Source organism: Cherax quadricarinatus, chromosome 70 (assembly GCF_038502225.1).
Source record: "Cherax quadricarinatus isolate ZL_2023a chromosome 70, ASM3850222v1, whole genome shotgun sequence".
Taxonomy (NCBI): Eukaryota; Metazoa; Arthropoda; class Malacostraca; order Decapoda; family Parastacidae; genus Cherax; species Cherax quadricarinatus.
The window spans coordinates 8,856,753-8,881,402 of NC_091361.1; the positions used below are offsets into that span (position 1 = coordinate 8,856,753).

At 44.4% G+C, this 24,650-nt stretch overlaps 1 protein-coding gene across 1 annotated transcript in view; it reads right to left on the reverse strand.

The window, feature by feature from the left end:
• The window catches only part of LOC128702117 (neuronal acetylcholine receptor subunit alpha-7-like), a 285,395-nt gene that overhangs the window by 122,570 nt on the left and 138,175 nt on the right, over positions 1–24,650 (reverse strand). Inside the window, exon 7 of the mRNA XM_070099890.1 lies at positions 12,650–12,855. Coding sequence (XP_069955991.1) covers positions 12,650–12,855 — 206 coding nt within the window. The remainder of the gene's footprint in view (positions 1–12,649; positions 12,856–24,650) is intronic.

Below are 24,650 nucleotides of genomic sequence, written 5' to 3' on the forward strand. Positions count from 1 at the left end.
ACATCCTATCTCTGTCCACCTTGTCTATTCCCCGCAGTATCTTGTATGTCGTTATCATGTCTCCCCTGACCCATCTGTTCTCCAGTATCGTCAGTCCGATCTCCCTTAACCTTTCCTCGTACGACATTCCCTTGAGCTCTGGGACTAGCCTTGTTGCAAATCTTTGTACTTTCTCTAACTTCTTGACGTGCTTGACCAGGTGTGGGTTCCAGACTGGTGCTGCATACTCCAGTATGGGCCTAACATACACAGTGCACAGTGTCTTTAACGATTCCTTGTTAAGGTATCGGAACGCTATTCTCAGGTTTGCCAGGCGCCCGTATTCTGCAGCAGTTATTTGGTTGATGTGTGCCTCCGCTGATGTGCTCGGTGTTATGGTCACCCGAAGGTCTTTCTCCTTGAGTGAGGTCTGTAGTCTTTGTCCACCTAGCCTATAATCTGTCTGCGGTCTTCTTTGCCCCTCCCCAAACATCATGACTTTGCATTTGGCTGCATTGAATTCGAGAAGCCAGTTGCTGGACCACGTGTTCAGCCTGTCCAGGTCTCTTTGAAGTCCTGCCTGGTCCTCATCTGATTTAATTCTCCTCATTAACTTCACATCATTTGCGAACAGGGACACTTCTGAGTCTAACCCTTCCGTCATGTCGTTCACATATACCAAAAATAGCACTGGTCCTAGGACCGACACCTGTGGGACCCCGCTCGTCACAGGTGCCCACTGTGATACCCCATCACTTACCATTATTAGTTGTGCCTACCTGTCAGGTATTCTCTGATCCACTGCAATGCCCTTCCTGTTATACGCGCATGATTCTCTAGTTTCTGCACTAATCTCTTGTGAGGAACTGTGTGGAAGGCCTTCTTGCAGTCCAAGAAAATGCAATCAACCCGCCCCTCTCTCTTGTGTCTTACTTCTGTAACTTTGTCATAAAACTCCAGAAGGTTTGTGACACAGGATTTGCCTTCCATGAATCCATGATGGTTGTTGTTTATAATCTTGTTCCGTTCCAGGTGCTCCACCACTCTCCTCCTGATAATCTTGTCCATGGCTTTGCATACTATACACGTCAGTGACACTGGTCTGTAATTTAGTGCCTCTTTTCTGTCTCCTTTTTCAAATATGGGGACTACATTTGCTTGTGTATTCTCTGTTGGTGTTCCCCTCTGTCCTGTCTTCCCAGAGTCCTTCCTGTCTCCACTGTGAATACTTCCTTAAATCTTGTGTTGAGCACCTCGCATACCTCTTGATCGTTTCTTGTGAGTTCCACACCCTCTTTCCTCAGCCTGATCACCTGGTCTTTGACTGTTGTCTTTCTCCTGATGTGGCTAAACAGCAGTTTCGGGTCAGACTTGACTTTCGATGCTATGTCGTTTTCGTACTGTCGCTGGGCCTCCCTCCTGATCTGTGCATATTCGTTTCTGGCTCTTCGACTGATCTCCTTTTTTTCCTGGGTCCTTTGCCTTCTGTGTGTGTGTGTGTGTGTGTGTGTGTGTGTGTGTGTACTCACCTAATTGTAGTTGCAGGGATCGATTCACAGCTCCTGGCCTGGGTCTTCACTGGCAGCTCAATGAGCATTATTATACGTGGTCCTAAAGCTATGTATGGATTCTGCCTACACTACTTCACTTCCCAGATTGTTCCACTTCCTGACAACTCTGTGACTGAAGAAGTACTTCCTAACATCCTGTGATTCATTTGAGTCTTCAACTTTCAACTGTGACCCCTTGTTGCTGTGTCCCATATTTCGAATATCCTGTCTCTATCCACCTTGTGAAGTCCTCTCAGTATTTCATATGTCGTTACCATATCCCCCCTTATCTCTACTGTCCTCCAGTGTCGTCAGGTCGATTTCCTTTAACCTCTCATCTTAGGACATTCATCTTAGCTCCGGGACCAGTTTTCTTGCAAACCTTCGCACTTTCTCTAATTTCCCGACGTGCTTGGCTAGGTGTAGGTTCCAAATTTATGCTGCATACTACAATATAGGCCTAACGTACACGGTGTACAGGGTCTTGAACGATTCCTTATTGAGATGTGGGGATGCTACTCTTAGGTTTGCTCGGTGCCCCTATGCTGCAGCAGTTATTTGGTTGATGTGCGCCTCAGGAGATGTGCCCGGTGTTATACTCACCCCAAGATCCTTTTCCTTGAGTGAAGGTTGTAGTCTCTGCCCCCTTAGACTGTACTACGTCTGCAGTCTTGTTTGCCTTTCCCCTATCTTCATGACTTTGCACTTGGTGGGGTTGAACTCCAGGAGCTACTTTCTGGACCAGGCCTGCAGCCTGTCCAGAACCATTGGTTCTGGACTAGCTGCAGGCCTGGTCCAGAACAAATGGGCCTCGTCCAATTGAATTCTTCTCATCAATTTCACATCAACAGCAAAGAGGAACACTTCAGAGTCTATTCCTTCCGTCATGTCGTTCACATATGTCAGAAACAGCACTGGTCCTAGGACTGACCCCTGTGAAAGCCCGCTCGTCACAGGCGCCCACTTTGGCACCTTGTGACGTACCATGACTAGCTGTAGTGTTCCCGAAAGTGTGCCCTGATCCAATGCAGTGCCTTCCCTGTTATCCCTGCCTGGCCCTCTAGCTTTTACACTAATCTCTAGTGTGCAATTGTATCAAACCCTTTCTTACAGTCCAGAAAATGCAATCTACCCACCCCCGTCTCTCTTGTCTTACTGCTGTCACATTGTCATAGAACTCCAGTAGGTATGTGACACAGGATTTCCCTTCCCTGAAACCGTGCTGAATGTCGCTGATAAGCTCATTCATGTCTATGTGTTCCATCACTCTTCTCCTGATAATCTTCTCCACGAGTTTGCATACTGTATATGTCAGTGACACTAGTGTGTAGCTTAATGTTTCGTATCTGTCTCCTTTTTTTAGAAATTGGGACTACATTTGCTGTTTTCCACACATCAGGTAGTCGCCCTGGTTGCTAGTGGTACACATAGCACCTCTGCTCCCTCTCTCAGGACCCATGGAGAGATGTTATCCGGCCCCATCGCATTTGAGGAATCTACCTCGCTTAGCAGCCTCTTCACTTCTTCTTCGGTTATATGTATTGTGTCCAAAAGTTGATTGTGTATCCCACCTCTCTGTCTCCTCTGTGAACACTTCTGTGAATCTCATGTTTAGCTCCTCACATACTTCATGGTCGTTTCTTGTGATCTCTCTTGCGTCCTTCCTCAGCCTGATTACCTGGTCCTTGACTGGTGTTTTCCTCCTGATGTGACTGTTCAACAGCTTCGGGTCAGATTTGGCTATCGCTGCTATGTCATTTTCGTAACGTAGTTGGGCCTCACTTCTTACCTGTGCATATTCTCATTTCTGGCTCTGCGACTGCTCACTTTATACTAGTGCATCCTTTGCTTCTATACTTATTCCATTCTCTAGCACACTTGATTTTGGCCTGTGTACAACTCTGGGCGAACAAAGGGCTCATCCAGGATTTCTCGTTCATTCTGTTACCCTTGGGTACAAACCTATCCTCTGCTTCCTTGCATATTATTGTCACATTCCATCATCTCGTTTACTGACTTCCCTGCCAGTTCTCTGTTCCACTGAATCCCGTGCTGGAAATTCTTCATGCCTGTGTAGTCCCCTCTCTTGTAGTTTGGCTTCATTCGTCCTGCCCTTCCTACTCCTCTCTCCACTTGTAACTCTACTATGTATTTGAACCTCAGAACTATGTGGTCACTGGCCCCAAAGGGGCTTTCATGTGTGATTTCCTCAATATCTGCACTACTCAAGGTGAATTCTTGGTCCGGTCTTGCTGGTTCATACCTCCCCCCCTCTAACTCTGGTAGTGTCCTTTACGTGTTGGTACACGAGGTTTTCCAGTACCACCTCCATCATCTTAGCCCTCCACGTTTCTGGGCCTCCATGTGGCTCCAAGTTCTCCCAGCAACTTGGCTCTGATGGCATGAGCCCTTCTGGCCACTTCAGCCAGTGGGTCAACTATCGCTCTATTACTTTCATCATATTCTTGCCTTGATCTCCCGCTGTTCTGTGTTCAGTGCAATTACCACCAAAGGACCCCCAGACTGAAGTGTTACTATTATGTAGTCTCTTGCTTCTCCTCTGTCTCCTCTCTCCAGCTCATCAAAATCCCATTGGTTTTTGATGAGCATTGCCACTCCACCCGTTCTGTTCCCTCTGTCTTTCCTCAGGATCTGATATCCCGTTGGAAAGATTACATGCGATCATTCCTGTGAGCTTGGTTTCTGTGAGTGCTATGATCTCCGGTGATGCATTTTTCATTCTTTCGTACCACTCCTCCTACTTATTTGTTATTCCATCACCGTTGGTGTACGATGCATTCAGTTTCCTCTCGAACACTGTGTTCTAGGGGGTGAGGGGGTGGGCCTGGTAGTGTGCTGAGGGATTCTACAGCGTAGTGTTGGGATTGTGGTTTGTGTTAGGATAGCGTGTTTAGTTGTGCGGTTCTGGGGGTGGTTGTGTGTGTGCTTGTGTTTGTTGCTAAGGCCTGTTCCAGTTGTCCTCTGCTGACTCTATCTTTGTCTCTCTTTCTAGCTGCTTTCGTTTCTGTGTCCTCTCCCTCAGCTGCTGTCGTTCTGTTGTATGTTGATGATTCCTTCAGCCGCGGTTTCTCTTGCAGGATCATGTTTCGCACCATTTCTGTCTTGAAAATCAGTTTGACCGGTCGATTGTGTGTGTTTGTGTGTGTGTGTTTGTGTGTGTGTGTGTGTGTGTGTGTGTGTGTGTGTGTGTGTGTGTGTGTGTGTGTGTGTGTGTGTGTGTGTGTGTGTGTGTGTGTGTGTGTGTGTATGCGTGTGTGTGTGTATGTACTCACCTATTTGTACTCACCTATTTGTGGTTGCAGGGGTCGAGTCACAGCTCCTGGCCCCGCCTCTTCGCTGATTGCTACTAGGTCCTCTCTCTCCCTGCCCCATGAGCTCTATCATACCTCGCCTTAAAACTATGTATGGTTCCCGCCTCCACTACGTCACTTTCTAGGCTATTCCACGGCCTGACTACTCTATGACTGAAGAAATACTTCCTAACATCCCTTTGATTCATCTGAGTCTTCAACTTCCAATTGTGACCTCTTGTGTCTGAGTCCCTTCTCTGGAACATCCCGTCTTTGTCCACCTTGTCAATTCCGCGCAGTATTTTATATGTCGTTATCATGTCTCCCCTGACCCTCCTGTCCTCCAGTGTCGTCAGGCCGATTTCCCTCAACCTTTCTTCGTAGGACAATCCCCGTAGCTCTGGGACTAGTCTTGTTGCAAACCTTTGCACTTTCTCTAATTTCTTGACGTGCTTGACTAGGTGTGGATTCCAAACTGGTGCTGCATACTCCAGTATGGGCCTGACGTAAATGGTATACAGAGTCTTAAACGAATCCTTACTGAGGTATCGGAACGCTATCCGTAGGTTTGCCAGGCGCCCGTATGCTGCAGCAGTTATCTGATTGATGTGCGCCTCAGGAGATATGCTCGGTGTTATGCTCACCCCCAGATCTTTTTCCTTGAGTGAGGTTTGCAGTCTTTGGCCATCTAAACTATATTGTGTCTGCGGTCTTCTTTGCCCTTCCCCAATCTTCATGACTTTGCATTTGGCAGGGTTAAATTCAAGGAGCCAGTTGCTGGACCAGGCTTGTAGCCTGTCCAGGTCTTTTTGTAGTCCTGCCTGATCCTCATCCGATTTGATTCTTCTCATTAACTTCGCATCATCTGCAAACAAGGACACTTCTGAGTCTATCCCTTCCGTTATGTCGTTCACATATACCAAGAACAGCACAGGTCCTAGGACTGACCCCTGTGGAACCCCGCTTGTCACAGGCGCCCACTCTGACACCTCGTCGCGTACCATGACTCGTTGTTGCCTCCCTGTCAGGTATTCTCTGATCCATTGCAGTGCCTTTCCTGTTATGTGTGCCTGATCCTCTAGCTTTTGCAGTAACCTCTTGTGAGGAACTGTGTCGAAGGCCTTCTTGCAGTCCAAAAATATGCAGTCGATCCACCCCTCTCTCTCTTGTCTTACTTCTGTCACCTTGTCATAAAACTCTAGTAGGTTTGTGACACAGGATTTTCCTTCCCTGAAACCGTGCTGGTTGTCAATTATACACTTGTTTCTTTCCAGGTGCCCCACCACTCTCCTCCTGATGATCTTCTCCATGACCTTGCATACTATACACGTTAGTGATACAGGTCTGTAGTTTAGTGCCTCATGTCTGTCTCCCTTTTTAAAAATTGGGACTACATTTGCCATTTTCCATACCTCAGGGAGTTGCCCAGTTTCAAATGATGTGTTGAAGATCTTTGTTAATGGCTCACACAATATCTCTGCTCCCTCTTTAAGGACCCATGGAGAGATGTTGTCTGGTCCCACCGCCTTTGAGGTGTCAAGTTCGCATAGCAGCTTCTTCACCTCCTCCTTGGTTATATGTACCTCATCCAGCACTTGCTGGTGTGCCCCCCTGTTCTGATTTCCTGGAGTCCTACTGCTTTCCACTGTAAATACCTCTTTAAATCTTGTGTTGAGCTCCTGACATACCTCTTGGTCGTTTCTTGTGAATTCCCCATCACCCTTCCTCAGTCTGATTACCTGGTCCTTGGCTGTTGTTTTCCTCCTGATGTGGCTGTACAACAGCTTCGGGTCAGTCTTTACTTTTGATGCTATGTCATTTTCATATTGTCTCTGAGCCTCCCTTCTTACCTGTGCATATTCGTTTCTGGCTCTTCGGCTGATTTCTTTATTTTCCTGAGTTCTCTGTCTTCTGTACCTTTTCCATTCTCTAGTACACCTAGTTTTTGCCTCCCTACACCTTTGGGTGAACCAAGGACTCGTTCTGTTCTTCCCATTATTTCTGTTTCCCTTGGGAACAAACCTCTCCTCTGCCTCCTTGCATTTTGTTGCTACATAGTCCATCATTTCTTGTACTGGTTTTCCTGTCAGTTCCCTCTCCCACTGAATGTCTTGAAGGAAGTTCCTCATGCCTGAGTAGTTCCCCCTTTTGTAGTTTGGTTTTTCCCAGCCTATTCCTGCTACTCTCTCCACTTGGAGCTCAACTATGTAGTCGAAGCACAGAACCACATGATCACTAGCTCCCAGGGGCCTTTCATACATGATACCCTCGATGTCCGAACTACTCATGGTGAATACAAGGTCCAGCCTTGCTGGTTCATCCTCTCCTCTCTCTCTGGTAGTGTCTCTAACATGTTGATGCATGAGGTTTTCCAGTACCACATCCATCATCTTGGCTCTCCATGTTTCGGGACCCCCATGGGGCTCCAGGTTTTCCCAGTCAATCTCCTTGTGATTGAAATCACCCATAATTAGTAACTTTGCTCCCCCCATGTGTGCTCTCCTGGCCACCTCGGCTAGTGTGTCGATCATTGCTCTGTTGCTCTCATCGTATTCTTCTCTTGGCCTCCTGCAGTTCTGTGGTGGGTTGTACATTACTGCAATTATCACCTTATGTCCCTCAGACTGGATTGTTCCTACTAAGTAGTCCCTTTCGCCCATGCCATCCATTCCTTCCATTTTCTCAAAATCCCACTGGTTTTTAATGAGCAGTGCAACTCCTCCTCCCCCTCTCCTCCCTCTGTCTTTCCTGAGGATTTGGTATCCGGATGGAAAGATTGAATCTGTTATTATTCTGGTGAGTTTTGTTTCTGTGAGTGCTATTATGTCTGGGGATGTCTCTTTGATTCTTTCGTGCCACTCCTCATACTTGTTTGTTATTCCATCTGCATTTGTATACCACACCTTCAACTTCTTTTCTAAGACTGTGGTCTGGGAGGTATATTGGGGTTGGGGAAGTGGGAGACCTGGTAAGGAACTATGGGTTGTTGCTGTGGGGGTGGAGTTTGTAATGTAGTGGGTGGGGGCATTGGATGTGGCATGGGTGTTTTGATTTAGAGTGTTTGGTTGCACTGGGGTTGACCTGGTTGGGAGGCTTCTATAGGAAGTTGTGAGGGAGGCTGTATTTGATCTTCTTCCTGGGTCTGGGATCTCCTGTCTGTCTTCTCCATCCCCTCTCTTTCCTCCTTTCGCCTTTGTACCATCTCTCTCAGTTTCTGCCTTTCTTCTTGTGTTCTGTCGCGGTCGAGATACACCTTCCTGTATGCCGGCATGTCCCTTAATCGTGCTTTCTCCTGCAGGATCCTGGTCCGAGTCGCTTCTGCCTTGAAGGTCACTTTCACTGGCCGGGTTCTTTTTTTTACAAACCCCCCTATTCTCCGAAAATTTTCCAGCTGGGTCATGTCGTCTTCTCCTATTGCTTTCATGATGCTTTCAATTGTTTTTTTTTTCCTTGTTTTCTTGCTTCATATGTTTCCCCTTCAACTTCCTGGAGCCCATACACAAAGACTGACCTCACCCTTTCATTCTCCCACTGCGTATCCCTGTGTATCCCCTCATTTAATTTGGTTTCCTGCACTGCAGCTTTCCTTTCTTCAGTTTCACTGGCTAATGTACTTGGGCTCAGTGGCCTGTCATTTTCCCTTCTCGGCTTTCCTTGGGCTCTGTTGTTGTCTGTTAGGGCCTCCACATAAAGCTTAGCTCTTTCATTTACTACAGTCTCCTCTGATAGAGCTTCCCCATGCAGTTGTGCCCCTTCTTTCCCTACAGTCCCCTTATTTGTGGCTGAGGTAGCAGTCTCTGTTGTCAATCCCAAAATGTTCTTTAGTTCTTTAGGCTGTTTCAGATTTTTCAGTTCCTCTTCTAAACACTGTATCCTAGCCTCTGCTGCTTTGACATGCACCTCCCACTTTCTGTTTTCCATATCTATCCTCTCTTCCATTCTCATGCTAAGTTCTTTTAGTTTCTTTTCCCATTCATGATCTCTTTTTATGAGCTCAGCTGCCCAATCTTCCTTTGCAGCTTCCTCCTCCTGTCCCTTGGTTTTTCTTGTTGCTCACTGACAACCCATTTTTGTTTTATCCTGATTGCCTCAGAGTGGGAAACCTATTAGTTCTGTATGTTAGGTTAGTAGTGTGTACGTCAGAGTGTGGGGGGGAGGTGGTGGAGGAACTGTGGCTATGTGGGAGAGGGGTGGGGAGGGGTGGGGAGGGGGAGGGTGAACGGGGGAGGGGGGGTGAACGAGGGAGGGGAGGGATCAGGGGAAGAAGTGAGATGTCGGTGGTGAGGGGGGGGGAGTGTATGTGTGAGTCTGGATATGTGTGTGTGTGTGTGTGTTTGTGTGTGTAATTTTGTGTGGAATTATGTGTGGGTTTATTATGTACTGAAAGGTAGGTGGCTTGTGCGTTGTAATGTTGTCTCAGTGGTCCTTTGCTGCCCACAACTTCTTGTGACCTGACCCCCAACCTTCTGGGGCTTGACCGGCACGTACTTACAGTGTGTGTGTGTGTGTGTGTGTGTGTGTGTGTGTGTGTGTGTGTGTGTGTGTGTGTGTGTGTGTGTGTGTGTGTGTGTGTGAGTGTGTGTGTGTGTGTGTGTATGTGTGTGTGTGTGTATGTGTATGTGTATGTGTGTGTGTGTGTGTGTATGTGTGTGTGTATGTGTGTGTGTATATGTGTGTGTGTGTGTGTGTGTGTGTGTGTGTGTGTGTGTGTGTGTGTGTGTATGTGTGTATGTGTGTGTGTGTGTGTGTGTATGTGTGTATGTGTGTGTGTGTATGTGTGTAAATACTTCCTAACATCCCTGTGATTCATCTGTGTCTTCAGCTTCCAACTGTGTCCCCTTGTTACTGTGTCCACTCTCTGGAACATCCTGTCTTTGTCCACCTTGTCAATTCCTCTCAGTATTTTGTATGTCGTTATCATGTCCCCCCTATCTCTCCTGTCCTCCAGTGTCGTCAGGTTGATTTCCCTTAACCTCTCCTCGTAGGACATACCTCTTAGCTCTGGGACTAGTCTTGTTGCAAACCTTTGCACTTTCTCTAGTTTCTTCACGTGCTTGGCTAGGTGTGGGTTCCAAACTGCTGCCGCATACTCCAATATGGGCCTAACGTACACGGTGTACAGGGTCCTGAATGATTCCTTATTAAGATGTCGGAATGCTGTTCTGAGGTTTGCTAGGCGCCCATATGCTTCAGCAGTTATTTGGTTGAAGTGCGCTTCAGGAGATGTGCCTGGTGTTATACTCACCCCAAGATCTTTTTCCTTGAGTGAGGTTTGTAGTCTCTGACCCCCTAGACTGTACTCCGTCTGCGGCCTTCTTTGCCTTTCCCCAATCTTCATGACTTTGCACTTGGTGGGATTGAACTCCAGGAGCCAATTGCTGGACCAGGTCTGCAGCCTGTCCAGATCCCTTTGTAGTTCTGCCTGGTCTTCGATCGAGTGAATTCTTCTCATCAACTTCACGTCATCTGCAAACAGGGACACCTCAGAGTCTATTCCTTCCGTCATGTCGTTCACAAATACCAGAAACAGCACTGGTCCTAGGACTGACCCCTGCGGGACCCAGCTGGTCACAGGTGCCCACTCTGACACCTCGCCACGTACCATGTCTCGCTGCTGTCTTCCTGACAAGTATTCCCTGATCCATTGTAGTGTCTTCCCTGTTATCCCTGCTTGGTCCTCCAGTTTTTGCACCAATCTCTTGTGTGGAACTGTGTCAAACGCCTTCTTGCAGTCCAAGAAAATGCAATCCACCCACCCCTCTCTCTCTTGTCTTACTGCTGTCACCATGTCATAGAACTCCAGTAGGTTTGTGACACAGGATTTCCCGTCCCTGAAACCATGTTGGCTGCTGTTGATGAGATCGTTCCTTTCTAGGTGTGGCACCACTCTTCTCCTGAAAATCTTCTCCATGATTTTGCATGTCAGTGACACTGGTCTGTAGTTTAATGCTTCATGTCTGTCTCCTTTTTTAAAGATTGGGACTACATTTGCTGTCTTCCATGCCTCAGGCAATCTCCCTGTTTCGATAGATGTATTGAATATTGTTGTTAGGGGTACACATAGCGCCTCTGCTCCCTCTTTCAATACCCATGGGGAGATGTTATCTGGCCCCATTGCCTTTGAGGTATCTAGCTCACTCAGAAGCCTCTTCACTTCTTCCTCGGTTGTGTGCACTGTGTCCAGCACTTGGTGGTGTGCCCCACCTCTCCGTCTTTCTGGAGTCCCTTCTGTCTCCTCTGTGAACACTTCTTTGAATCTCTTGTTGAGTTCTTCACATACTTCACGGTCATTTCTTGTTGTCTCTCCTCCTTCCTTCCTTAGCCTGATTACCTGGTCCTTGACTGTTGTTTTCCTCCTGATGTGGCTGTACAACAGTTTCGGGTCAGATTTGGCTTTCGCTGCTATGTCATTTTCATATTGTCTTTGGGCCTCCCTTCTTATCTGTGCATATTCGTTTCTGGCTCTACGACTGTTCTCCTTATTCTCCTGGGTCCTTTGCCTTCTATATTTCTTCCATTCCCTAGCACACTTGGTTTTTGCCTCCCTGCACCTTTGGGTAAACCATGGGCTCATCCTGGCTTTTTCATTATTCCTGTTACCCTTGGGTACAAACCTCTCCTCAGCCTCCTTGCATTTTGTTGCTACATATTCCATCATCTCATTAACTGGCTTCCCTGCCAGTTCTCTGTCCCACTGAACCCCGTTCAGGTAGTTCCTCATTCCTGTGTAGTCCCCTTTCTTGTAGTTTGGCTTCATTCGTCCTGGCCTTCCTGCTTCTCCCTCCACTTGTATGTATATGTGTGTATGTGTGTGTGTGTATGTGTGTGTGTATGTGTGTGTGTGCATGTGTGTATGGGGGAGGTATGTGGGGAGATACTGTTAATACATACCAGTAATTCTGGGTTATAAAAAGCGATAATTGCTACTAGGGTCTAAAGCTTCAATAAGTGTCTGCCCTTGTGTGTGTGTGTTAGGGAGGGATGGTTAGGGGGGGGTAGATACGTTATACCTCTCTGTTTTGTCTTTCCTAGAAATGCTACACTCTTCGCTTATTGTCCTTTCTGGATTTAAGTATCAATTATTGCTGTTATTATCCTATTCCTTGTACACGTTTAGAGAGGACTTCCTAGCTTCCTAAGTGTTCTTACTACTAATAACTACTGTAATAGCTTGCAGGAGTGAGTGACCAGTAACTAACAGCAATGCAAGGCCAAGCCAAGCCAAACCTTCGACATGCAAACCACAATATAGGTGATACTTGCGCTGGCAACGGTCGTGCCAAGTTGCCAGATGCTGATGACGTAGTCGTCGTACATAGCCTAAGTCCCTATTTTGGAGATCCTTCATCCGTGATGATTATAACCACATGTGTTCATACATCCCTCGTTCCTCACGCGATTTCACTTTTCACTTATGATAGTGTGTGTGTGTGTGTGTGTGTGTGTGTGTGTGTGTGTGTGTGTGTGTGTGTGTGTGTGTGTGTGTGTGTGTGTGTGTGTGTGTGTGTGTGTGTGTGTGTGTGTGTGTGTGTGTGTGTGTGTGTGTGTGTGTGTGTGTGTGTGTGCGTGTGTGTGTGTGTGTGTGTGTGTGTGTGCAAAATAACTGTCATATACCTGGTTAATTCCACAAGCTAACCCATTTGTGAAAAGTAAAACGGTCGTATTTGATCTACTATAAATTTCTACCATGTAGAGCCATTATTATATTATGTGTCATTTCATCCACATGAACCTGAATATGCAAAGAATTTAACTACTTTTAGTGATAAAAAAGGAAAAGCTACAATATAGTAGGTGTAGGACACTCACGTTGAGGTGAATATTTTTGTCGTCGGGAGGGACGATGGTTGGCTCGAAGTGTAGGAAGACCAATTTGGAGAGCCAGCCCAGAACGACCATCTTGACCAGTCGCGGCACCTCTGTACCCCTTACTCCACGATGGTGAATGTTTAGCGTTACGACCGACATACCCGACGCAAAGCTCACCAGGCAGATGGTTACTCCATAATACATGCCTGAGAAGAAAAATCACAGTTATACATGTCTAGGAGGAAGTGTCACAGTTATGTATACCTCGGAAAAGACGTCACACTATAATATGCATGCCTGAAATTCAAGAGTCACACTAATGTATAACTGAGATAGAGAGTCACCCCTGTTTCTTACATTAAAGTGAACCACAGTAATTCATGACGGGGAGGTGGAGTCACATTAATACTGGTCTGTGATAGTCAAAGTAATATACGCCTGGATGGATAAACTACAGTATTACTTGCCTGTAAATGATAGTCTGGGTGAATTCGCACTTTCACATTCCAGGGAGGGAGAGGTACAGTAATACATGCTTCCGAGAGGAAGATGATACAAAACATGCCAGGTTGGTATATAGTATGTACTCGTACAAAACTGGGGTTGCACTTTCTGTAATATATTCGTGGAAGATGAACGGTGATACATACCTGGGAATGAGAATTGCAGTGATACATGCCTGGGAATAAGAGTTGCAGTGATACAGGCCTAGAAATGAGAGTTGCAGTGATAGATGCCCGGGAATGAGAGTTGCAGTGATACAGGCCTGGGAATGAGAGTTGCAGTGATACATGCCTGGGAATGAGAGTTGCAGTGATACATGCCTGGGAATGAGAGTTGCAGTGATACATGCCTGGGAATGAGAGTTGCAGTGATACATGCCTGGGAATGAGAGTTGCAGTGATACATGCCTGGGAATGAGAGTTGCAGTGATACATCCCTGGGGATGAGAGTTGCAGTGATACAGGCCTGGGAATGAGAGTTGCAGTGATACATGCCTGGGAATGAGAGTTGTAGTGATACATGAATGGGAAAGAGAGTTGCAGTGATACATGCCTGGGAATGAGAGTTGCAGTGATACATGCCTGGGAATGAGAGTTGCAGTGATACATGCCTGGGAATAAGAGTTACAGTGATACATGCCTGGGAATGAAAGTTGCAGTGATACATGCCTGGGAATGAGAGTTGCAGTGATACATGCCTGGGAATAAGAGTTGCAGTGATACATACCTGGGAATGAGAGTTGCAGTGATACATGTCTGGGAATGAGAGTTGCAGTGATACATGCCTGGGAACGAGAGTTGCAGTGATACATGCCTGGGAATGAGAGTTGCAGTGATACATGCCTGGGAATGAGAGTTGCAGTGATAGATGCCTGGGAATAAGAGTTGCAGTGATACATGCCTGGGAATGAGAGTTGCTGTGATACATGCCTGGGAATAAGAGTTACAGTGATACATGCCTGGGAATGAAAGTTGCAGTGATACATGCCTGGGAATGAGAGTTGCAGTGATACATGCCTGGGAATAAGAGTTGCAGTGATACATACCTGGGAATGAGAGTTGCAGTGATACATGTCTGGGAATGAGAGTTGCAGTGATACATGCCTGGGAACGAGAGTTGCAGTGATACATGCCTGGGAATGAGAGTTGCAGTGATACATGCCTGGGAATGAGAGTTGCAGTGATACATGCCTGGGAATAAGAGTTGCAGTGATACATGCCTGGGAATGAGAGTTGCAGTGATACATGCCTGGGAATAAGAGTTGCAGTGATACATGTCTGGGAATAAGAGTTGCAGTGATACATGTCTGGGAATAAGAGTTGCAGTGATACATGCCTGGGAATAAGAGTTGCAGTGATACATGCCTGGGAATAAGAGTTGCAGTGATACATGTCTGGGAATAAGAGTTGCAGTGATACATGCCTGGGAATAAGAGTTGCAGTGATACATGTCTGGGAATAAGAGTTGCAGTGATACATGCCTGGGAATAAGAGTTGCAGTGATACATGCCTGGGAATAAGAGTTGCAGTGATACATGCCTGGGAATAAGAGAGTGATGCAGTGATACATGCCTGGGAATAAGAGTTGCAGTGATACATGCCTGGGAATGTTGATACATGCCTGGGAATGAGAGTGATACATGCCTGGGAATGAGAGTGCAGTGATACATGCCTGGGAATAAGAGTTGCAGTGATACATGCCTGGGAATGAGAGTTGTAGTTGCAGTGATACATGCCTGGGAATGAGAGTTGCAGTGATACATGCCTGGGAATGAGAGTTGCAGTGATACATGCCTGGGAATAAGAGTTACAGTGATACATGCCTGGGAATGAAAGTTGCAGTGATACATGCCTGGGAATGAAGTTGCAGTGATACATGCCTGGGAGAGTTGCAGTGATACATACCTGGGAATGAGAGTTGCAGTGATACATGTCTGGGAATGAGAGTTGCAGTGATACATGCCTGGGAACGAGAGTTGCAATACATGAATGAGAGTTGATACATGTTGCAGTGATACATGCCTGGGAATAAGAGTTGCAGTGATACATGCCTGGGAATGAGAGTTGCAGTGATACATGCCTGGGAATAAGAGTTGCAGTGATACATGTCTGGGAATAAGAGCTGCAGTGATACATGTCTGGGAATAAGAGTTGCAGTGATACATGCCTGGGAATAAGAGTTGCAGTGATACATGCCTGGGAATAAGAGTTGCAGTGATACATGCCTGGGAATAAGAGTTGCAGTGATACATGCCTGGGAATAAGAGTTGCAGTGATACATGCCTGGGAATAAGAGTTGCAGTGATACATGCCTGGGAATAAGAGTTGCAGTGATACATGCCTGGGAATAAGAGTTGCAGTGATACATGCCTGGGAATAAGAGTTGCAGTGATACATGCCTGGGAATAAGAGTTGCAGTGATACATGCCTGGGAATAAGAGTTGCAGTGATACATGCCTGGGAATAAGAGTTGCAGTGATACATGCCTGGGAATAAGAGTTGCAGTGATACATGCCTGGGAATAAGAGTTGCAGTGATACATGCCTGGGAATAAGAGTTGCAGTGATACATGCCTGAACTGAAGACTTCCACTAATTCGTGCAAAAATAGAATACATTTAAAGAAAATATTATTTATAACTGCTAAAGAATAAAACGTTCGTGTTTGCATGGCCAGGAAGGCCATCCACCAGATTTGTGATGCATCCTGGAAAGTCCTAAATTATTTAGTGATAACATTTCATATGAAAAGATTTAACCTAAGAGCTTTTTACCAGTAAAATTAAATTGTGTAGAGGAAAAAAAAAATTGTGATGCTGAGTCCTCATGTATAGAGGGATTTGTGTACTTTTATGATCATAACCCCAAGATAAGTCACATAGTTTGACTGACAATAAACGAAGAAATGGACAGGACTCGAACCATGGTTAATGTGTTTGGCATATATAAACATGGATCACGGCTCTAGGCCCAGTTCATACCTCTACTATATAACCATACTTCGACGATCATTTCTTTGGAGAAGGTTTAAGTCTTACACGAAACTATTTTCGAGAGATACACTCCCTGAAATTGGCTTACTTTCAGGTGTTTCTCATCACTGTCTGATAAACCAGGCCTCTGCTACGCACTCTTCACAAACATACATGGCATATTAGAAATTATACTATCGCATGTTAAATTTCTGGCCTTCAAGTCCATAATCTGTCTGAAATGAGGATACTTATCAATAAAAGTGACAGTACTGGGTTTACTGTATGATATCCTTAATTTGGTTAAAATATTTTTTTTCAACCATTGCATTTTTTTTATTAGAAATGCAAATACGGATTTTGGCATTTAACTTATTCTACTTAATCAGTTTCACTGGAGAGTGTATCACCGGAAGGTAAAGAACAATACCACAGGTGTTGTTCTTTTGGATAAGGCTTTGCTAAACATGAACATTAATAAAATTTTTGTCCAAATATGGATTTGTTCTAAACATTTGGGAGTTTATCACCATACAATTTCTACTCCAGTCATAGCCTGTCAGTGTTGTTATTGATTCAGTTCCACTCGTTCGTGGTTATAATAATATAAAATACTGCTCGTGAATGCTAGTACACAAAACGGGGATTAGAATGAAATTAGCTCAGAGGCACCCACACCACCGTATGTCCTCGGATCAAGGAAAAACACCTAAATCTGCTGGGTGCTTGATTCTTGTAGGATTGCGTGATCCTGTGGGCTAGAGCGTCATTTGTGATTTTTCGCTCACCATGAGGCGGGCCAAAACGACATGGGTTCGAATCCTCGGATCCTACCTATTCGACCTCAGCACCTCAAAGAGATGGTAAATCCAGTACTCGGTGCATCTGCATCAATTCTTCTCACCGAGTTAACAATTTTCGTCAACAACTGCCTGGCTGGGCGAATCCCAGAAGAAATTAAACCTTTCGTTTTTGGAGCTTCACTGTGTGCGTTAAAGAAGAAGGATGGGGGAATCAGACCCATTGTTATTGGTAACACTCTTCGCCGTCTCGCTGCCAAAAAAGCAGTAAGAAACATTCGCCTAAAAGTGGCCAGTTTACTCCAGCCACACCAACTGGGCTTTAGGGTCTCTCAAGGCAGTGAAGCTGCAGCTCATGCCGCAAGGGCCTACATCAGGGGCCTACCAGAAGACAAGGCCATAGTCAAACTTGATTTTAGAAATGCCTTTAATATGATGAAGAGAGATGCTGTCTTGCCAGCTGTTCGGGATCGGTTCCCCAGCCTTTTTCCCTTCATTTCAGCCGGCTATTGCAAACTCTCAATTCTTTTGTTTCGAGAACATGAAATTCTCTCATCAGAAGGTGTTCAGCAGGGTGACCCACTAGCTCCACTTCTCTTCTGCTTGGCAGTAAGAGAACTAACTTCTAGCCTACGCAGCGAACTCAACATCTGGTACCTGGATGATGGCACTCTGGCAGGTACTGAAGAGTTCCTGGTAGTGGACCTACAACTGGTGAAAACACAGGGAGAAGACTTGGGACTCATCCTCAATCCCTCCAAGTGTGAAATCATCACGGCAAACCAGGAAATAATCAATGTTGTGCGAAGAATCCTCCCAGAAATCTCTAGTACCACTCCTTCCAACAGTACCCTCTTGGGAGCACCGCTGGAACACCAGGCCATCGACACAGTCTTCAAGGACAAAGTGAATGACCTGATGAGAATGGAGGAGAGAATAAGCAATCTTGATGCCCATGATGCTCTGTATCTCCTCACAAGGTGCCTTACTATTCCAAGACTCACTTCCTGAGGTGTGCACTCTCTTTTGACAACCCAACACTCGACGAATATGACGCACACCTGAGGTCAACCTTTAAGAAGGCACTGAACCTGTCACTAGAGGATCAGCAATGGGAACAGGCCACCCTCCCAGCGCGACTAGGAGGTACAGGGGTGCTCAAAGCAACGCATGTTGCTTTACCTGCTTTTCTGTCTTCGTGTTTGGCTTCCAGTGCATTAGTCAAGAAGATTGTTCCCAAACACTTGAGAGACGTGGTAGGAGCTCAAGACCCCAGGTTTACTGAAGCAGCGATTCGATGGGACACCCTTACAGATTCCTCCAGTATACCAGCTTCTCCCAAAGAACACAAACAGTCCCACTGGGACAAACCGATCATGGAAAAAATCTCCAACACAATGCTCTGCAACGCCTCAGGAAAGGACAAAGCTCGTCTCCTGGCAGTGAAGGCACCACACTCAAGAGATTTCCTGCTAGCTGTTCCCAATTCCTCCTTGGGCACTCGACTAGACCCACAGGCCATTTAGATTGGTGTTGCTCTTCGCCTATCCGCCCCCATCCTCACCGAACATAGGTGTATTTGCGGCAGGGCGACATCTGATCAATTCGGACTTCATGGTCTCGTGTGTCACAAAGCAGAAGGGAAGTATGTCAGGCATGAGGAAGTCAATGACATCATAAAGAGAAGCCTCGTCACAGCCCGTTGCCCAGCTCAACGGGAACCCCAAGTGCAGAGGTCTGACGAAAGTCAAAAGCTACCCTGGAAGGATGGAAAGCAGATTGCCTGGGACTACACCTGTGCTGCCACATTGGCAGACACCTACTTGCCATACTGCGTAGTGGAAGAGGGTGGAGCTGCCAGCGACTGGGAGACCAAGAAGATCCGCAAATATGAAGACCTTCCCCCATGCTATAACTTCATCCCAATAGGGTCGGAGACCCTTGGAGCATGGGGCAAGTGTGCTCTAAAGTTCCTCAAGGAGCTGGGTGAAAAGCTCATCATATAAACCAAGGACCATAGGGCGACCAGCTTCCTCTTTCAGAGACTCAGTGTTGCGATCCAGAGAGGAAATGCCTGCAGCATTCTGGGCACACGGCCCACCGCCTGGAGCTGGACGAAGTATTCGAGGTGTAGCTCTGAGTTACCTATGTTGTTTTACTTTCTATTGTATCTTTGTGAATGTTTTGTCAATGTATTTTGTCTTTAAATAAAATATTTATTAAATATAGGGGGTGGTAGGAGAAAATTCTCAAACAGCTTCAAGGAGAACCTTGAGTTTTTCCTGAAGCAAGTTTATTCTTTTCTCTGAGGATGAGGATCCCTAGGACAGTTTTAGAGGTGGTACCTCCCTCTCTCTCTCTCTCTCTCTCTCTCTCTCTCTGTATATATATATATATATATATATATATATATATATATATATATATATATATATATATATATATATATATATATATATATATATATATATATATATATATATATATACTTTCTAGTTCTTATTCTTGTTTATTTCCTATTATCTACATGGGTAAGTGGAACAGAATTCTTCCTCCGCAAGCCATGCGTGTTGTAAGAGGCGACTAAAATGCATGGAGCAAGGGACTAGTAACCCCTTCTCCTGTATAGATTACAAAATTTGAAAAGAGAAACTTTTGTTTTTCTTTTTGGGACACCTTGCATCGGTGGGATACGGCCGGTTTGTTGAAAATACATACATACATACATACACATACATACATACATACATGTAAATATTTATATATATATATATATATATATATATATATATATATATATATATATATATATATATATATATATATATATATATATATATATATATATATATATATATATATATATATATATATATATATATGTATTTATATAACACACCGGCCGATTCCCACCAAGGCAACATCATTCACTCCATCACTGTCCCAGAAGGGTGCTTTACACTACAGTCAACATTAACACCCCTCCTTCAGAGTGCAGGCACTGTACTTCCCATCTCCAGGACTCAAGTCCGGCCTTCCGGTTTCCCTGAATCCCTTCATAAATGTTACTTTGCTCACACTCCAACAGCACGTCAAGTATTAAAAACCATTTGTCTCCATTCACTCCTATCAAACACGCTCACGCATGCCTGCTGGAAGTCCAAGCCCCTCGCACACAAAACCTCCTTTACCCCCTCCCTCCAACCCTTCCTAGGCCGACCCCTACCCCGCCTTCCTTCCACTACAGACTGATACACTCTTGAAGTTATTCTGTTTCGCTCCATTCTCTCTACATGTCCGAACCACCTCAACAACCCTTCCTCAGCCCTCTGGACAACAGTTTTGGTAATCCCGCACCTCCTCCTAACTTCCAAACTACGAATTCTCTGCATTATATTCACACCACACATTGCCCTCAGACATGACATCTCCACTGCCTCCAGCCTTCTCCTCGCTGCAACATTCATCACCCACGCTTCACACCCATATAAGAGCGTTGGTAAAACTATACTCTCATACATCCCCCTCTTTGCCTCCAAGGACAAAGTTCTTTGTCTCCACAGACTCCTAAGTGCACCACTCACTCTTTTTCCCTCATCAATTCTATGATTCACCTCATCTTTCATAGACCCCATCCGCTGACACGTCCACTCCCAAATATCTGAATACGTTCATCTCCTCCATACTCTCTCCCTCCAATCTGATATTCAATCTTTCATCACCTAATCTTTTTGTTATCCTCATAACCTTACTCTTTCCTGTATTCACCTTTAATTTTCTTCTTTTGCACACCCTACCAAATTCATCCACCAATCTCTGCAACTTCTCTTCAGAATCTCCCAAGAGCACAGTGTCATCAGCAAAGAGCAGCTGTGACAACTCCCACTTTGTGTGTGATTCTTTATCTTTTAACTCCACGCCTCTTGCCAAGACCCTCGCATTTACTTCTCTTACAACCCCATCTATAAATATATTAAACAACCACGGTGACATCACACATCCTTGTCTAAGGCCTACTTTTACTGGGAAAAAATTTCCCTCTTTCCTACATACTCTAACTTGAGCCTCACTATCCTCGTAAAAACTCTTCACTGCTTTCAGTAACCTTCCTCCTACACCATACACTTGCAACATCTGCCACATTGCCCCCCTATCCACCCTGTCATACGCCTTTTCCAAATCCATAAATGCCACAAAGACCTCTTTAGCCTTATCTAAATACTGTTCACTTATATGTTTCACTGTAAACACCTGGTCCACACACCCCCTACCTTTCCTAAAGCCTCCTTGTTCATCTGCTATCCTATTCTCCGTCTTACTCTTAATTCTTTCAATTATAACTCTACCATACACTTTACCAGGTACACTCAACAGACTTATCCCCCTATAATTTTTGCACTCTCTTTTATCCCCTTTGCCTTTATACAAAGGAACTATGCATGCTCTCTGCCAATCCCTAGGTACCTTACCCTCTTCCATACATTTATTAAATAATTGCACCAACCACTCCAAAACTATATCCCCACCTGCTTTTAACATTTCTATCTTTATCCCATCAATCCCGGCTGCCTTACCCCCTTTCATTTTACCTACTGCCTCACGAACTTCCCCCACACTCACAACTGGCTCTTCCTCACTCCTACAAGATGTTATTCCTCCTTGCCCTATACACGAAATCACAGCTTCCCTATCTTCATCAACATTTAACAATTCCTCAAAATATTCCTTCCATCTTCCCAATACCTCTAACTCTCCATTTAATAACTCTCCTCTCCTATTTTTAACTGACAAATCAATTTGTTCTCTAGGCTTTCTTAACTTGTTAATCTCACTCCAAAACTTTTTCTTATTTTCAACAAAATTTGTTGATAACATCTCACCCACTCTCTCATTTGCTCTCTTTTTACATTGCTTCACCACTCTCTTAACCTCTCTCTTTTTCTCCATATACTCTTCCCTCCTTGCATCACTTCTACTTTGTAAAAATATATATATATATATATATATATATATATATATATATATATATATATATATATATATATGTATATATATATATATATATATATATATATATATATATATATACCGTTCTGTCAAGTGAGTGTAGAACGGAAACCTGTATTTGTATATCATGAAATTAGGATTGGTGGTATTTTTTTTCCTGTCTCATAAACATGCACGATTTCAGGTACGTCTTGCTACTTCTACTTCCACTTATGTCATCTAAACATGCTTGTACAAGCATATATCCATACACACCCTTCTGCGTTTTATTCTATTTTTCTTACTAATTCTTATTCTTGTTAATTTCCGCTGATCTCCATGGGGAAATGAAACAGAGTTCTTCCTCTGTAAGCCATGTGTGTCGTAAAATGCCGGGAGATAGAGGCTAGTAACCCCTTCTTCTCTATATTTTACTAAATATAAAATGAGAAACTTTCATTTTTCCTTTTGGCCACCCCGCCTCGGTGGGATGCGGCCGGTGGGTTGAAAGAAGTTCTTGGTCTCATTGCTTTTCCTTTCATATCCATGGGAAAGTGAAATAAGAATCTTTCTCTGTAAGCAATGCGTGTTGTAAAAGTCAACTAAAATACCGGGAGCAATGGGCTAGTAACTCCTTTTTCCATATAGATTACTAAAAAGAAAAAGAAGAAAACCGTCAAAGTGGGATGTTTGAATTCGCGTGTGAATGTGAGATGACTGTAGGTGTTATGACTGAAAAGAACCTGAATGTCCTGGCTCTAAGTGAAACAAAGCTAAAGGGGGTAGGAGAGTTTCAGCGGGGAGAAATAAATGGGAGTAGGTTAAGGGTTTCTAATAGAATTAGAGCTAAGAAAGGAGTAGCATTAATGTTGCAGGATAAGTTATGGCAGGAAAAGAAGGAATATAAATGTAAAAATTCAAGGATTATGTGGAGTAAAATAAGGGATGGATGTGAAAAGTGGGTTATAGTAAGTGTTTATGCACCTGGAGAAGAGAGAAGTGTAGAGGAGAGAGAGAGATTTTGGAAAATGTTAAGTCAGTGCGTGGGGAGTTTTGAATGTTGTAGAGGGAGTAGTAAGTAAATTTGGGGTGCCAGTGGTAAAGATAATGAGGAGCCTTTAATTGAGATAGTGGTTTGGTAATAAGTAATACATATTTTATGAAAAAAATTTTGTATGTAAGATATGATATAGCACGAAATGAAAGTAGTTTGTTAGATTATATATTGGTGAATAAAAGGTTGATGGGTAGGCTTCAGGATGTACATGTTTATAGAGGGGCAACTGACACATCCGATCATTATTTAGTTGCAGCTACAGTTAGAGTAAGAGGTAGATAGGACAAACGGAAAATGGCAGCAGTAAGTAAGAGAGAGGTGAAAGTTTATAAACTAAGGGAGGAGGAAGTTAGGGTGAGATATAAGCAACTACTGGCAGAAAGGTGGGCTAGTGCAAGTATGATTAATGGGGTAGGGGGAAAGTACCAGACCATTGAGTCTAGGTAGGAACTCATCAATGTTTTAATCTCATTACCAAAGGCAAAGAACATCATCTACCCATCTGAACCACCATGCATTATTTGGGAGAATATCTTTACGGAGTCCAGTCTCATAGAATTCCATATACAGGTTGCTGAGTAAGGGGCTGAGGGGGATTTTCCATGGCCATGCCTTGTTTTTGAGCATAGTATTTGCCTTCAAAAACAATCTTCCAATCAGTAATACAAAGTTTAATCAGTTCACAAATTACATTTGTGGGGTAGGGTAAGCAAGTCAGGGTCAGGGACTCTGGTAAACAGGGCTGTGACATCAGAGTTCACAAGGGTAAAGTCGGATGAAACATTTAATTTCTGGAGCCTTTCACTAAGGTCAGCATTATTCTTAATATGCACATCCAAGATCCTACCAGCCACGGGAGTTAGAAGTTTAACCAGCCATTTAGATAGGTTATATGCTGCTGAGCCATCTGAACTTACAATTGAACGAACTTGGTTCCCTGCTTTATGAGTTTTGATCAACCCATAAATATACGGTAGAGTTGGCGACCTAGCTGTTAAGTGTTTATTTAGTTAATTTCCCGTCAATAACGTTTTAAGACGTTTATTAAAATGGCTATAGAGATGCAAGGTCTGATCGTTAATGGGCTTCTTGTATGCATTAGTAAATCTTATTAGGCAATTGGGAACCACCTGATGGAGTAAAGTCCCGTATACCATAACTTTACCTATTTTAAATATATTAAATTTACAATTAACATCCTTAGTTGTTGGCGCAAAGCTTACTCCGAACCCTAGTGCTGCCTGCTGGTCTCTACCTAAGTCTTTGCTAGATAGGTTCATAACAAACTCCGGATTTGCATGTGTGGTCCAGCCACTCTGTGCTATGAGGTTATTTCATTTTCTCGTATGCATACGTTCAGTGTTCTCTCTGACTCGTCTAAGCTCACTGTAAACATAATCAAACAAGTAGTCTTGCCAGTCTAGGGAAATCTTGTTAAAGAATACCGTCCTCGCCCTTCTCACTTCTATAAAAAGCATCTTATCATTTCGTACTAGTTCAATATTTTTAGTAAGCACTAATTTGTGCAGTTGATCAAAAGGTGCTGTAGCCAATCTGACCAACCTGTTCTGCAGTAGCGATTTCTGTAGAACCTGTTCACTTGGGTACTTACGAATACTAACCAGAGTGCAGCTTTATTGACTTTGAAGGGTGAGCGTTTGTAAAAGGTAATATCAAAAGTCAA